This window comes from Ixodes scapularis, unplaced genomic scaffold (assembly GCF_016920785.2).
Source record: "Ixodes scapularis isolate PalLabHiFi unplaced genomic scaffold, ASM1692078v2 PGA_scaffold13__105_contigs__length_92229423, whole genome shotgun sequence".
NCBI lineage: Eukaryota > Metazoa > Arthropoda > Arachnida > Ixodida > Ixodidae > Ixodes > Ixodes scapularis.
In genome coordinates this window covers 47,135,239-47,148,250 of record NW_024609839.1, presented here as the reverse complement: position 1 = coordinate 47,148,250, position 13,012 = coordinate 47,135,239, and the positions used below count along the sequence as shown (strand labels likewise).

Sequence of the window (13,012 nt, the reverse complement as noted above, 5' to 3'; positions counted from 1 at the left end):
CCGGCCCAGAACTTTCTTTAACAGATTCTGAAATTAGTTTTAGAAAATCCGAGGTGTCCGGCTGTCGGGTCGTCGTGAGTTTTCGCTATTATTTTTTTTTGTAAGTGTCTTGGAACCACAAGGAGCCATGGACGTCCTTGGGGCTCGCAGTTCCGCCTATAAAGAATGTCATTACGAAGAGTGAATAGACGGGAGCGTCGTTTGGTGCGTTGAGGGCACGATGCTGGATGGCCTTCCAAATAATGAGCCAGTAATTGCAAGGAATCGTCTGAAAGCTGCGCTGTAGCCATATCGATGTTGTGTAGAGTTGTTGGATCATCTGGCCCTTGTGCGTAAGGAGGAAGATGCGTGTCGTTCGGAAGCGGACGTCGAGATAAGCTGTCGGCGTCGATGTGCCGCTTCCCTGATTTGTTGACGACCATGAAGTGTGTGGTCCTGGAGATTTAATGACCAGCGGCCGAGACGTCCCGAGGGGTCTTCCAAACTAGCCAACCAACAAAGGTCGTGGTAGTCAGTTGCAATACGGAATGAAGAGCCATATAAGTAAGGCGGAGGGGGGGGGGGGGGGGGGGCTAAGCATTCTCTCTTGGTGGTAGAAAAGTTGCTTTCGGCTTTGGTTAGGCTTCGACTGCCGTATGCTATGACGCGCTGCTGGCCGTTGTGAGCTTGGGCCACAACAGCGCCTCTTCCATGGCCACTGGCGTCACTTCGGATTTCAGTGTCTTGACCTTCGGCGAAGTCGCCAAAACGGGAGCCGAGGTTAAGGCCGTCTTGAGGAGTTCAAAAGAGGTTTGTTGGTTTGTTCCCCATGTGAAAGCGATGCCACTCCATAGGAGGTGATTGAGAGGCTAAACGATATCGAAAAATTCCGAAATAAATTTTCGGAGACGTGCATGAACCCAGGAATGTCCGTAAGAGCTTGATGTTTTGCTGGGCAGAGGATCGCAATTCCACCCGCAGTTTGTCTGGGTCCGGTCGTATACCGTCCGCGGCGACTAATTGGCTGAGGACTTTGATTTTCTGGGCACCAAAATACATTTTTTGGAATTTAATAGCAGGCCAGCAGTACGCATGCAGTCAAGGACTCTACGAAGACTAGATAAGTGTTCGTCAAAAGCCGAAGAAAAGACAACAATGTCGTCGAGGTAACACAGGCAAATGTTCCAAGAAGGCCACGGAGGAGGGCGTCCATCATGCGCTCGAATGTCGCAGGCGCGTTGCAGAGGCAGAAAGGCATGGCGTTGAAGTGGTAAAGTCCATCAGATGTTATAAGCGCTGCTTTAGGTCTGTCAGCAGAAGCAAGAGGAACTTGCCAATACCCGCTTCGAAGGTTCATGGATGAAAAGTAGGAAGATCCTTTTAACGCGTTGAAGGTATCATCTATTCGGGGCAGTGGGTAGACGTCTTTTTGTGTCACTTTGTTGAGGCACCGATAGTCCACAAAGTATAGCCAGGGGCCGTCTTTCTTTTCGTCAAGCACCAACGGGGAGGACCAGGGACTAGATGAAGGTTCAATTACTCGTTTTTCTAGCCTGTATGTGATGTGATCTTGAATCACTCTAAGTTCTGGGGCAGATACTCTGTATGGCCTGCTTCGGAGAGGGGGGGGGGGGGGGGGGGGGGAGTCGCCAGTATCGATGTGATGCTCGACAAGTGTGGTACGGCTTAACACTTGGCCCCCCAAATCGAAAACATCTCCGTATGAAGCTAGAAGGGAGCGCATCTGGTGACGCTCCGCTTCGACGAGTGTTGAAGCCATCATCTTCTCAACTGCCTCGCTGGAATTATTTTCAGTTAATGATTCCGTATTGGGGATTGCGCGGTGCAGCAATGTCATCTTCAATATGCACCTGAAGAGTAGCGACGCGGCTACCTCGGGGAAGGATCTGGTGCTACGTCGAAGTGTTCGCTATCCAGATGTGACATCTTTCGTCTGTGATTGTGGCGAGATTATAGGGAATGACGATTCCTTTCTTATTAAAACAGGTGTCGATAGGTTCTATGAGGCCAACAGATCCTTGAACTGAATTTTTCATGACCAGTGTAGCAGCGACGGCATACTGAGGTGATAGGAGTAAATCATCGTCGGCATGAAGAGCAGCGAGTGAATGGAGACTGGGGTCGTCTGTAGAATTAAGGTGAATTTCACGATTGGCGCAGTCATTGTTAGAGGCGGTTGAAGATAAAAACATCCCACACAAGAATGACATCTGCGATGCAGCTTGAGAGCGCGGTGAACATTACAAATATCGGTTGCGACCCACCTGCAATGATGCTGTACAACATCCTAGCGGCTGCACCAGTTTACCATTTCCCATACGCAACAGGTGTCCCCAGAGGGGAGAGTGAGGACTTCGCGCAAGCGGCTTCGAACATGTTCAGGAATGCCGGATTTCACTCCTCCAGTGTCCACCAAAGCGTGAAATGTTTGTTGTTCAATTTCTACAGTTACGTTCGTCGGACTCAGAAACAGAAGATTTTCCATAATTTGTGAAAGTGCAGCCTGACCTCCACTCGATGCAGGTTGCGGGGTTTAGTTTGACTGGTGCGAGGTGCAAGCGATAGGGATAAGTGAAGCGCGAAACTGAGCGGCGGCCAGCAGCAAAGGGGGACGCTGAACGACCACGGCGGGACTGTGCTGGCGCATGGGGCTGGGCGAGTGGGGGTCATGAAGGTCTTACGCGAATGCTGTCTGAATAGGATATGAGAGAATTAGGGAAGAGCCGGATTGCGGCGGTGGTCATAGGAATGGCGGCGGTCTCCGGAGTTATTGCTGTACTGTATTGCGGTATTGCTGTATTAACGAGGTCTCCAGGATGGTGAGGCAGATGGAGGTGGGCATGGCTAGTATGCGCACAGCGGTGTTGCGGGGTGTGTGGCTGGTGTGTAGACGGAAGGGGCGTTCCGCAGGGGCTCTAGAGCAGCACGTAGTTCGTCACGAACCGAGGACTGGATGTCAAGGCGATGACCGGAGGGTTCCGAAGGCGGCGAAGGTCCACGGTGTTGCCCCAGGAAAAATCTCAGCTATTCTCGGATGATGGCGCGTATCATGGTTGAAAGGGTGTTGACGGGGTATGACCCATCAGACACCTCAGGGAAATGATCGAAGGGCCTCTTAAATATTCGCGCGTTGTCCAGTTGCTCATACTTCCGACATTCTGAGACGAGCTACACCACGGTTTGCGGAGATTTCGGGGCAACGATGGAAAATAATTGTTAGGAGAATCCTTTGAAGAGATGACGGATTTTGCCATCTTCACTCATGTGGGGGTCGACACGGCGGCAGAGTCGGAGGACATCTTCAGTACAAGCTGTTGATGTCTTGGCTGTCGATTGGTAAAGGCGGAGCAGTTCATCTCGTGCTTTTAGTTTATGGTGTTCCGGTTGACCGAAAGCCTCTTCAAAAGATGTCTTGAAGCGGACCCATGAAATTACGGCTTCTTTGTGGTTGTCGAACCACCGAAGGGAAGTATCGTTGAGGGGAAACACAACATTGGCGAGCTTAAATGAGTCATCCGCCCGTTGTGCTGGCTTACCCGTTCATAATTCTTATGCCAGTCCTCCACGTCTGAGTCAGGACATCCCGTAAGCATAGGAGGGTCCGGCTAGCGGTGCTTGATGGTCACAGCGGAAGCCTAGGGCCTGATCGTGTTTTCTTCTTCATCGGGGATGGCGAGTGGACGGGCCATGCGTCCGCTACGAAGCTCCAAGTCTTGACATCGATTATGAGAGGTAAGGGTACCCCGAACTTCCACCAATCTGTCGGGCTCTTGGTGAATAGATGAGTTTAATACAAAAAGGGCAGATTTGACTATCATGGTGTCGCCAGTACAACAGTTGTAGCAATCGTCCGAGCACACCTCGAGCGTTTCCGCTGCTGCCTGAGATGCGCGGGACGTTTTGGTGTAGCCTCACTTCTTTCTTCCTAACAATATAGTTTCTACCGTAGGCTTCATTATCTCTAGGATATAAGCGCCACCTTGACCTTTGCTGTGGCAAAGGCCTAGAAGCATAATATTTCCTCGAGCTAAAGTGCGTGCATGGAAACACGATTTATGAATGACTCTAATGCCAAGTTTACCTGGCTTCTTTCATGTGCAGAGCTCGATAATCTTAGCGCGAACACGACATCTACGATTTTTCTCAATCTGCTTAAAAAGGATATTGGCGCAAATCAAACTTCACGATTTGAAGTAATACCCCAAAGAAAAGTTTCCATATTGGTATTATTTCGAATCTCGTTTTAATTCCGAGAGAAAAAGAAAACAAAAACGACGATTGCTTTTTCGAGCGTGGAGTGTCCCTAACACGTGATGACTCATTGTAGCCAAATCCGTGTGCTGAATTGTTTCTCATATCACTTCCGTCTAAACTTGCCCGGCTTTGGGCTTGAAACATTTACAGTAGCCGCGAGCCACGCTTAGACCCGCGAAGATTCCTGGTTTTGTCTCCCCAATCATAAACAATTTATCGAAGGAGCTGCTCTGCAATGGTCCCTAGAAAGGCTGGCTAGTCTCCCTTTCGAATACCCGTCTCCAAGTAGCGAAAAGGCAGCACCGTGGAAGATATTCGAGGGGGTGCTGCGCGATCGGCGTGCTGTTGTAGCTACTACCTTCCTCTCTCACAACATTCTTCCGTCTTAACAAACTTATGGAGAAACATATTGTTGACTACTCTGCTTATTAGCAAAGACGGATGTACCTTTGTTATGCTGCGATATCCACCCGGAGACGATGACAAAAAGCATAATTAAGTTATTCATCCTCCTCATTTCCAGATTTTACACCAAAGCAATGAACAGATACAAAGCAGCAAGGCGATAGCGGCTAAGGCTTCTGAACGATAGGAGGTGTAAATAAATAATCTGCAAACCGGACATTTCTTTGTGGCGAACGTATTTTCTCCCGATTTTCTTTTTTTTTTTTTTGTGTCTTGGTAATTGTTAAATTTTAGCACGCCGCTTGCTCACAGCGTACCTTTGCGGGCTTTTACTCTAGAGCTATCAAGGAAGGGGGAGGGAGAGAGGGCAGTGCACGGAAGACTAGAGACTTTGTCTAGGGATCATAGCTCTGCGGAAGCAAACGTATTATCAGGTCTCCCAGTGTCGGAGACAGGTTCTGGTGCTGATCTCGCAGACTTAATCACTACATATAGAAGGCTAGTCGCGATATGTTTGGCGAAACACGACGCTCTTGGTGGCCTTTTGGCCAAAACATCACTATGACATCTTGAGTAGGATCACTTTTACCTATATAATTGGAAATAAGCTTAATGTCAGACTGCCATGTTTGACGGTCTCTGCGGGTTTGGCGTAAGGACGCGATGACTATAATCTTCCACACTGCTTTATATACTCAGCAACGAAATTGTCGCTGGCAATTGATAATCATGGTCATGACGTCAAAGATAGAAACCTTGGTTTTCCGTCGCCAATAGAAGTGATGCCGTAGACATCGTATTTAATATATCACGAATAAACAAAGAATAACGATATCAGGTCGTTCATGAACTTACTCAAGGGGGGTCCATTGCACCACCTTATTTGTTGTTCCCATGACGTTGCGCCTCTCACCTTTAGAAAGGCCACAACGAGCATAAGTATCGGTACCTGCATTCTGTATTGTCTTCGAAAAAGTGCTCAAGATTTGTCGCTGACAGTTGACAGTGTTTAGAGTGCAAGCGATCTTGCCGGTTTTCCTGAGTGATGGCTGCTGTGCACACACGGCCCATACTCGCAACAAGCACAGCAGCTGCGACAACTCTAATCTCATTGGACTGTATAATCAGGACCAAAAGCGATGGTTCACTTCAGTCAAGCCATTTGAAATCATAGTAAATATCCTATTTTTTTTTACTTCGTTCCGCAGTTTCTTTTTGTGGCGACAGCTGTCATTTGGCAGGTTTCGTAGTGGATCATGTGTATGCTTTCACTGTATGATCTGCTAAAAATTATACCGTAAAATTTTTAAAATAAAACTTTTGAAAATTTAGATTTTTTCTTAAAGAAACATTTTGAGCAAAATTTTGCGAAAAAGCGGTGGCCCGTGACGCACCCACGTCGCGTGAAACGCATTAATGCTAATTTTAGTGCAGATATTTGTCCGCTATATTTAGCGGGGCAACGCGTGACATCATTTTAAGTTCAGTGTGTCTAAAATCAAGATGATTTGAATGGCGCTCTTAACAATTGTAAATTTTATTCTCCATCCTAATTTTAATGCTTCAAGTTGTTTTTTCTTTCTTATTTTTGCTCTAAATTATGAATTTATTTTTGGAGCACACGGTCCAACACTAATACCAGCTTCAAACTGCGCCCAACCCCGCATTCAAAACTTTAATATTGCAAACAATACATCGTGTATCAATATAATCAGATAATTGTTATTGTCTAGAAGCGTCTTTTTTATTCAAGTAATAAAACACATATTATGAATTTACCTTCGAAGAAGTGCGTTATATTGGAGAAGGCTGAGATTTCGGCGGCAGGTCAGGAACCGCCCAGGTGTGCTAAATTATATAATACCTCCGATGAGGCATGAAAGGTGTTTTCTCTTTGTGCGGCATATAATATATGAAATTGTAATATCAATATTTTAAAAGGAATTCCATCAAATTAACCGCATCTTCTTGCGTCTTCAACAGTGCAAGCGTTCACCGAAATAAACGCGTGTCGAAAATACAGAGCGCTAAAATGTTTTGGCGAATACTTTTATGTTGCTGGGTTCCTTCAATGAAAATCATGCTTGACATACCACTAACCTGAACTCCCCATCTTGACCGGTTCGAAGAGAAACTAAATATTCACAAATTCTGTAAAATTGAATAGTGATAATTCATGCTGTGTATCCGCAACACCTGGACTTCATCTCCACAACTCCGCCATTGTTGACTTACTACGGAATGCGTAAGCAATCCGAATTGTGTCACATATTCGAATAAAACTGAAGTCCTCACCTGCAAAATAATGTGAATTCTAATTAAGACAAGAGTCTGTACTAATGAAATTAAAGCCACTTTGGTGGCTTCGAGGTGAAGCGTCGGCCTAGCATACTCAGGTGCGGTTTTGAACCCCTGGATAGGTGCCTGCAATCTGACGGAGGCTAATTGCGTATAACGCACCATGTAACCGATATCTCAGTTGCATCTCAAAGCATCCAAGAAGCCGAAATTAATCCTCACTCCTTCTTTGGGGCGTTTCAGTAAAGCTTTGTTAGTGTGCCACGTAGATTACCAAAAAATGTGATATAAAATTAGAGCAGTGGGTGCTACCCTCTAATGTGTTCCGTCCAACTGTATAACGCTCTCAGGCTGCGTACATCCCAAACACAGGTTTGATTAATTTAAACTTCAATCATTTTTAGGAGAGGAGTAGGGGGAAGGGAGAGGAAGCTGGCAGACTTTCCACGTCAGCAGCATTATGAGCTCGAAATTAATTCTGTATAGTAATGGACGAGCTGAAGGTTATTTCCCCGCAGGGGGCACCTGTGAAAGCAGGTGTTTGGAGAGTGGCGTCTCCACGGACCCCGAGCCCCGCAGGGTGTGCCTGCACCCTTGGTGCTAGGTGCTTGGTGAGTAGCGTCACCACGGACCCCAGCCACGAGGGCCACCGTACCTGCACGCAGGGGGCACCTACTTTAGTAGGTGCTTGGTGAGTGGCAACACTGCGAACCCCGAGCCAATGAATTCGCCCACCCACGTCTGGCTGTGCGTGGCTTAACCCGTGTCCAAGGAAAATGGACCCTGGTAGTTGAGCTGAGCCCGGGAATTATTTGAACCCTTCGGTGCCCCCCGGGCGAGGCAATACACCGCTTCGGCCCCTGCTTCTCGTAGACGGGTGTCCTGGGTTGGCCCGACCAGGATGATTCAGCAAGTCGCCTCTTGTACCCTATTCTTCCTTCTTTCTCCTTTCTTCTCACTTCTTTTTCTTTTCCTCTACACTCTCTTCCTTCCTTTTTTCACCATTTTAGGCGGCAAGGGCCAAGCTTGAGTGGGAACAGGACCTGTCCCTGCAACCACGCTAGGGTATAGTGCCCGGGCAGCACTGGTAGAGTAATTGTGTCAGCCAAGCCTTCCTTGCTATGGCACATTACCTACCCCCTTGTTGGGTTCGGTGGTGGGCGGTGCACCAGAGCACTAAATTTTCTCCCCCATCTCTATGGGTCTGCACAAAAAATCCTTCCTTGATCGGCCTCCAAAAAGGGGTCGTACCGAAGCTTCTACCTCGTACGAGCCACATTTTACTCCACCTAGGTTCCCGAAATTCTTGGTACTCAACTCTGAAAGTGACAAATTACTCTCGAAAATGTCACCATTTCTTGTTGCAAAAGTCCTCGAGAGTGCGGCTGGAAAGAATTTCGAGGCTAAAAAGCTGGCATCTGGCGAATTACTTGTAGAAATTGAGACCAGCCACCAGAGTTCTGCGCTCCTTGCACTCAACTGTGTGCCGGACTACAAGGTTACCGTGACACCCCACAAGACATTCAACACCATTCAAGGAGTCATCTCGGAGGACGACCTTCCGGACGCGTCTGAGAGCGAAGTAGTGCAGGGCCTTTCTGACCAGGGGGTTGTAGCTGCAAGGCGCATCTCCTTGCGTCGTGATGGCCAAGAGCTGAAGTCGAGGCACATCGTGCTTACCTTTGAGTCCACCACACTTCCCGGGTCTATGAAAGCTGGATACCTCTACTGCAGAGTTCGTCCGTACGTTCCAAACCCCAGAAGATGTTTGAACTGCCGAAGATTTGGACACGGCTCACAGAACTTTCGCGGCAAAGTCACATGTGCTACGTGTGGCAAAATGGACCACGCAGTCGACTCTTGCTCCAACGACGCAGTCAGTGTAAATTGCAAAAGAGCCCCACCCCGCTTACTCCAGATCGTGTAAGACGTGGAAAAATGAGAAGGAAATTCTTACCCTTAAAGTGAAAGAAAACCTCTCATACACAGAGGCGCGTCACCGCTTCGCGTTTTTGCGCAACGGCGGCTTTGCACAGGTGGCGCAGCGGGGACCTGCACCACTGAGGGTTGCAGTGGCAACCCAGACGTCTTTACCGGATACCAGGAAGCCACTCCCTACTGAAAAAAGAGAAAAACATTTGAAATTCAAATTGGTAGGAAACTGGTCGACCCGTTGTAATCAAACGGACGGCAAACCTGTCGATCCGTTTGGATCAAACGTGATTATGGGATACGTGTACCCGTTTGAAACGGTACCCGTTTTGATACGGGCGCCCATTCGACCAGGCACGTGACCACACAATTGAACGCGCCATTCGGATTGGCAAATTATTCCCTAGTCCTAAATGGGTGTCGTCTGGAAAGTTGGCTTTCTTAAACTTATTTCAGACGTCCCGAAACTCATAGACCTATTTCTAACATGGTGGAAACACGTGGAAAAAATCGTGCTCGAGCAAGTGCTTGCAAATGGGCAGAAAATCAGACGCAAAGATCGTTTTCAATTCGCCCAGAAGTTTATTACAGCTTACTCCATAGACAAGTACAAACATGCAACCAATCCTTGAAATGTGAAAAGGCATGATGATGATTTGGGGTTTTATTGCGCAAGAGAAACTTAGGCCATATTGCGCCAAACAAAGGTTTTCCCAAAGGGCTTAGAGGTGTGATCTAAAAGAACTGCAAGTTACAGCTGGTGTAAAAGGCCAGTGTTATGAAGGAAATTTAAAACTCGATAGAATGGTACCAATGGTTGATCGCCAAGTAGGAAATGTGGATGAAAGGGGAGGTGATCTCGAAAACGTTCTGGAAGACATTTTCGGCGCTCTTGGTTTAAATCTTTGCAATGCCACAGGATGTGCAAAACAGTCATACCTTTGCCACACTTGTCGCAAAGTTTAACATCTTCACCACAGAGCAGGTGCAAATGAGTCAAACGGGTATGACCAATTCTTAAACGGCAAAGGAGAACCTCAACCCGACGGACTTTATGGAAGGAACTCTCCCATACCCGCAGTTGGGGCTGGATATTGTGAAGCTTGTTCTCTTTTTCCAAATCCCGATCCAACTGCCATGACTTCATAATCGATTTCTGTATGATTGGTTTCAGGTCTTGGTGTAGCGCGCCAAGGGGCAGTTTTGGGTATTCTTTTGCAGAGGCAGCAAGCAAGTCTGCTTTTTCATTGCCGGAAATACCCACGTGGCTTGGGACCCAGCAGAATTTGATCTGGTGTCCTAGTTGAAGTGATCGGTTAAGCCGTACCCGAAGACATTGCACGAGAAGGTTCTTGCTGTCTGCCTACGACGAAGCGGCTAGAAGAACGCTTTGGGAGTCAACAGAATTGCTCTCATGATATTGTTCTCTAATAAGTACTCCACAGCCATTAAAATACCGTACAATTCGGCAGTAAAAATATTTGCAGCCGTGTGGAGTTTTTGAACTTTGCTGAAGGTAATGGAATAAACTGCACACCCCACAAAAGTTAATCTTTTCGATCCATCAGTGTAAAAATGCGAGTAGTCCTTGTATTTCTGTCCTAAATCGGCAAACTCCTGCTGAAGAACGAGTGGAGAAATAGCTCTCTTTCTGTACTTAGACAATGACCAGTCACAAGAAATTGGCAGAAGGTCCCAAGGCGCAACTCTCTCATTGCCCCTCAGTACAGCAGCCTCACTAAAGGGGAGATGGGGCGATGTTGCCATGCTCTGCACTCTGAAACGCATGGGCCGAACAATGCTTGGCTTGTTTTCAAAGAGTCGGAAGGACGTAGAAGGTTGAAGTGCATCAAAAGCGGGATGTTGAGGATAGCTGTATATCTTGTAAGCATAACAGAGACTCAAATACTGCCTTCGTCTTTCCAAGGACATTTGATGTGTATCAGCATACAAACTGTAGCAACCGGCTGTTCAGACGAAGGAAGAAGAGGCGGACAAAGGAGAACGAGCTGAAAGGCCGAGGTCAGAACACCGGCAGCTCCCGACCGGACTGGACGTGTATATAATATTTGTAAATAAAAATAGGTAGGGAACTTCTTTCCCTACAATTGGTGACCCGGACGTGATCCGAAAGCCACCTCCGTCATGGCTACCGATGAGGCAACACCGCTGGACATCACCGTCGTCCGCACGCTCAGGCTTCCCCGATTCTGGACAGCGGACCCACAACTTTGGTTGGCGCAAGTGGAGAGCCAGTTTACAACCAGCCACATCACCTCGCAAGCACAGAGGTTCCACCATCTGGTAGCGGCGTTGCCTCCCGAAACTGCCGTTGATATTCGAGACATCATCCTCGAACCACCAACAACTAACCCGTACGACAATTTGAAGGCTGAGCTCATCAAACGCACCTCGGCATCCGAGCATCAACGGCTCCAGCAGCTACTAACATCTGAAGAGCTGGGGGACCGCACACCATCCCAGCTACTGCGACGTCTTCAACAACTTCTTGGAGAGCGGGCAGCGACATTCGACCCCGCCCTGTTGCGGGAGCTCTTCTTGCAAAGACTCCCTAACAACGTGATAATGGTTCTCCCTTCTGCATCAGGACTCGCATTAGTTCATCTCGCCCAGTTGGCGGACACCGCGATGGAAGTCGCTGCACCGCAAGTCGCTGCCCCGCAAGTCGCTCCTATTGCGGCCACGCAATCACATCTGCTCGGTGCACCGCCAAACATCTCTGCCGCTGAAACAACGGAGGATTCTTTTCGCACGGATATCCAACAAGCGATCAAGGCCCTCACCGCACAAGTCGCCGCGCTCACTTCACGTTCACGAACGAAACATCGCCAGCGATCCACGTCCCGCCCCCGATACAGTTCGCCCTCCCAAACCCGAGCAGTATCAAGACATTCAGATATTTGTTGGTACCATTGGACCTTCGGCGACCGCGCCCGAAACTGCGTAGGACCATGCTCTGCTTCGGGAAATGCCCGCACCCACCACTAGAGGCGGCAAGTGGTGGGGGTACGCAGCTCAGCCGCTTGTTCTTCATAACAGATCGCGGATCCGGTTTGCCATTTTTGGTTGACACCGGCGCGGAGGTGAGCGTACTACCAGTTTCTGCCGTTGAAACAAAAGGCAGGCAGACACTTACCACTCTACAAGCAGCCAATAAGACTCCAATCGCTACTTACGGTGAGCACGCTTTGTCCCTCAACATCGGACTGCGTCGAGTATTCCGCTGGGTTTTTCTCGTCGCGGACGTGTCTTATCCTATTATCGGTGCCGATTTTTTACGACATTGTAACGTACTGGTTGATACGCAACGTAAGCGCCTCGTAGATGCTACTACAAATATTGTTACACACCTCGCGTGTAAGCCTGCACAACCTCCGGACAGGCCTAACTGCTCCAGTCCAACTTCGGCGTACGAAAGTTTGCTACGAGAGTTCGGGTCTATCACTCGCCCTACCAACTTTCAGCGTCCAGTGAAGCACAATGTTGCCCACCACATCGTGACCACTGGGCCACCTACTCATGCTCGACCACGTCGGCTTCCACCAGACCGTTTAAAGATCGCGCGAGATGAATTTGATCACATGCTAGAGCTTGGCATCATTCAACCATCCTCAAATCCATGGGCGTCTCCACTGCACATGGTTCCCAGGAAAAACTCTGGGGACTGGAGACCGTGCGGGGACTATCGTGCTCTGAACAACGCCACAGTCCCCGACAGGTACCCGCTGCCATACATCGCGGATTTCACGACTTCCCTGAATGGCTCAAAGGTTTTCTCTAAAATAGACCTAGTAAAGGCGTACCACCAGATCCCAGTTGAGCCGAGTGACGTCCCCAAGACGGCCATCATCACACCTTTCGGTTTATTTGAATATCTTCGCATGCCTTTTGGGTTACGAAATGCAGCTCAAACATTTCAGCGCTTCGTCGACCATGTCATCCATGGACTTCCCTTCGTCTATGCCTACGTTGACGACCTGTTAATCTACAGCCATGACGATGAAGAACACATTCAGCATCTTCGACTGCTTTTTCAGCGCCTTGATGAGCACGGCCTCATAATCAACAAGCAAAAATGCGAGTTTGGAGTCACGATGTTGAA

At 48.3% G+C, this 13,012-nt stretch overlaps 1 protein-coding gene across 1 annotated transcript; it reads left to right on the top strand.

The window, feature by feature from the left end:
* Positions 1 to 11,214: 11,214 nt before the first annotated feature.
* On the top strand, positions 11,215 to 11,898 carry LOC120840296 (the record flags this gene model as incomplete). The annotated part of the gene is made up of 1 exon (XM_040501045.2): positions 11,215 to 11,898. A coding segment is annotated over one exon (684 nt), but the record flags the coding sequence as incomplete, so codon positions are not given.
* Positions 11,899 to 13,012: the final 1,114 nt, after the last annotated feature.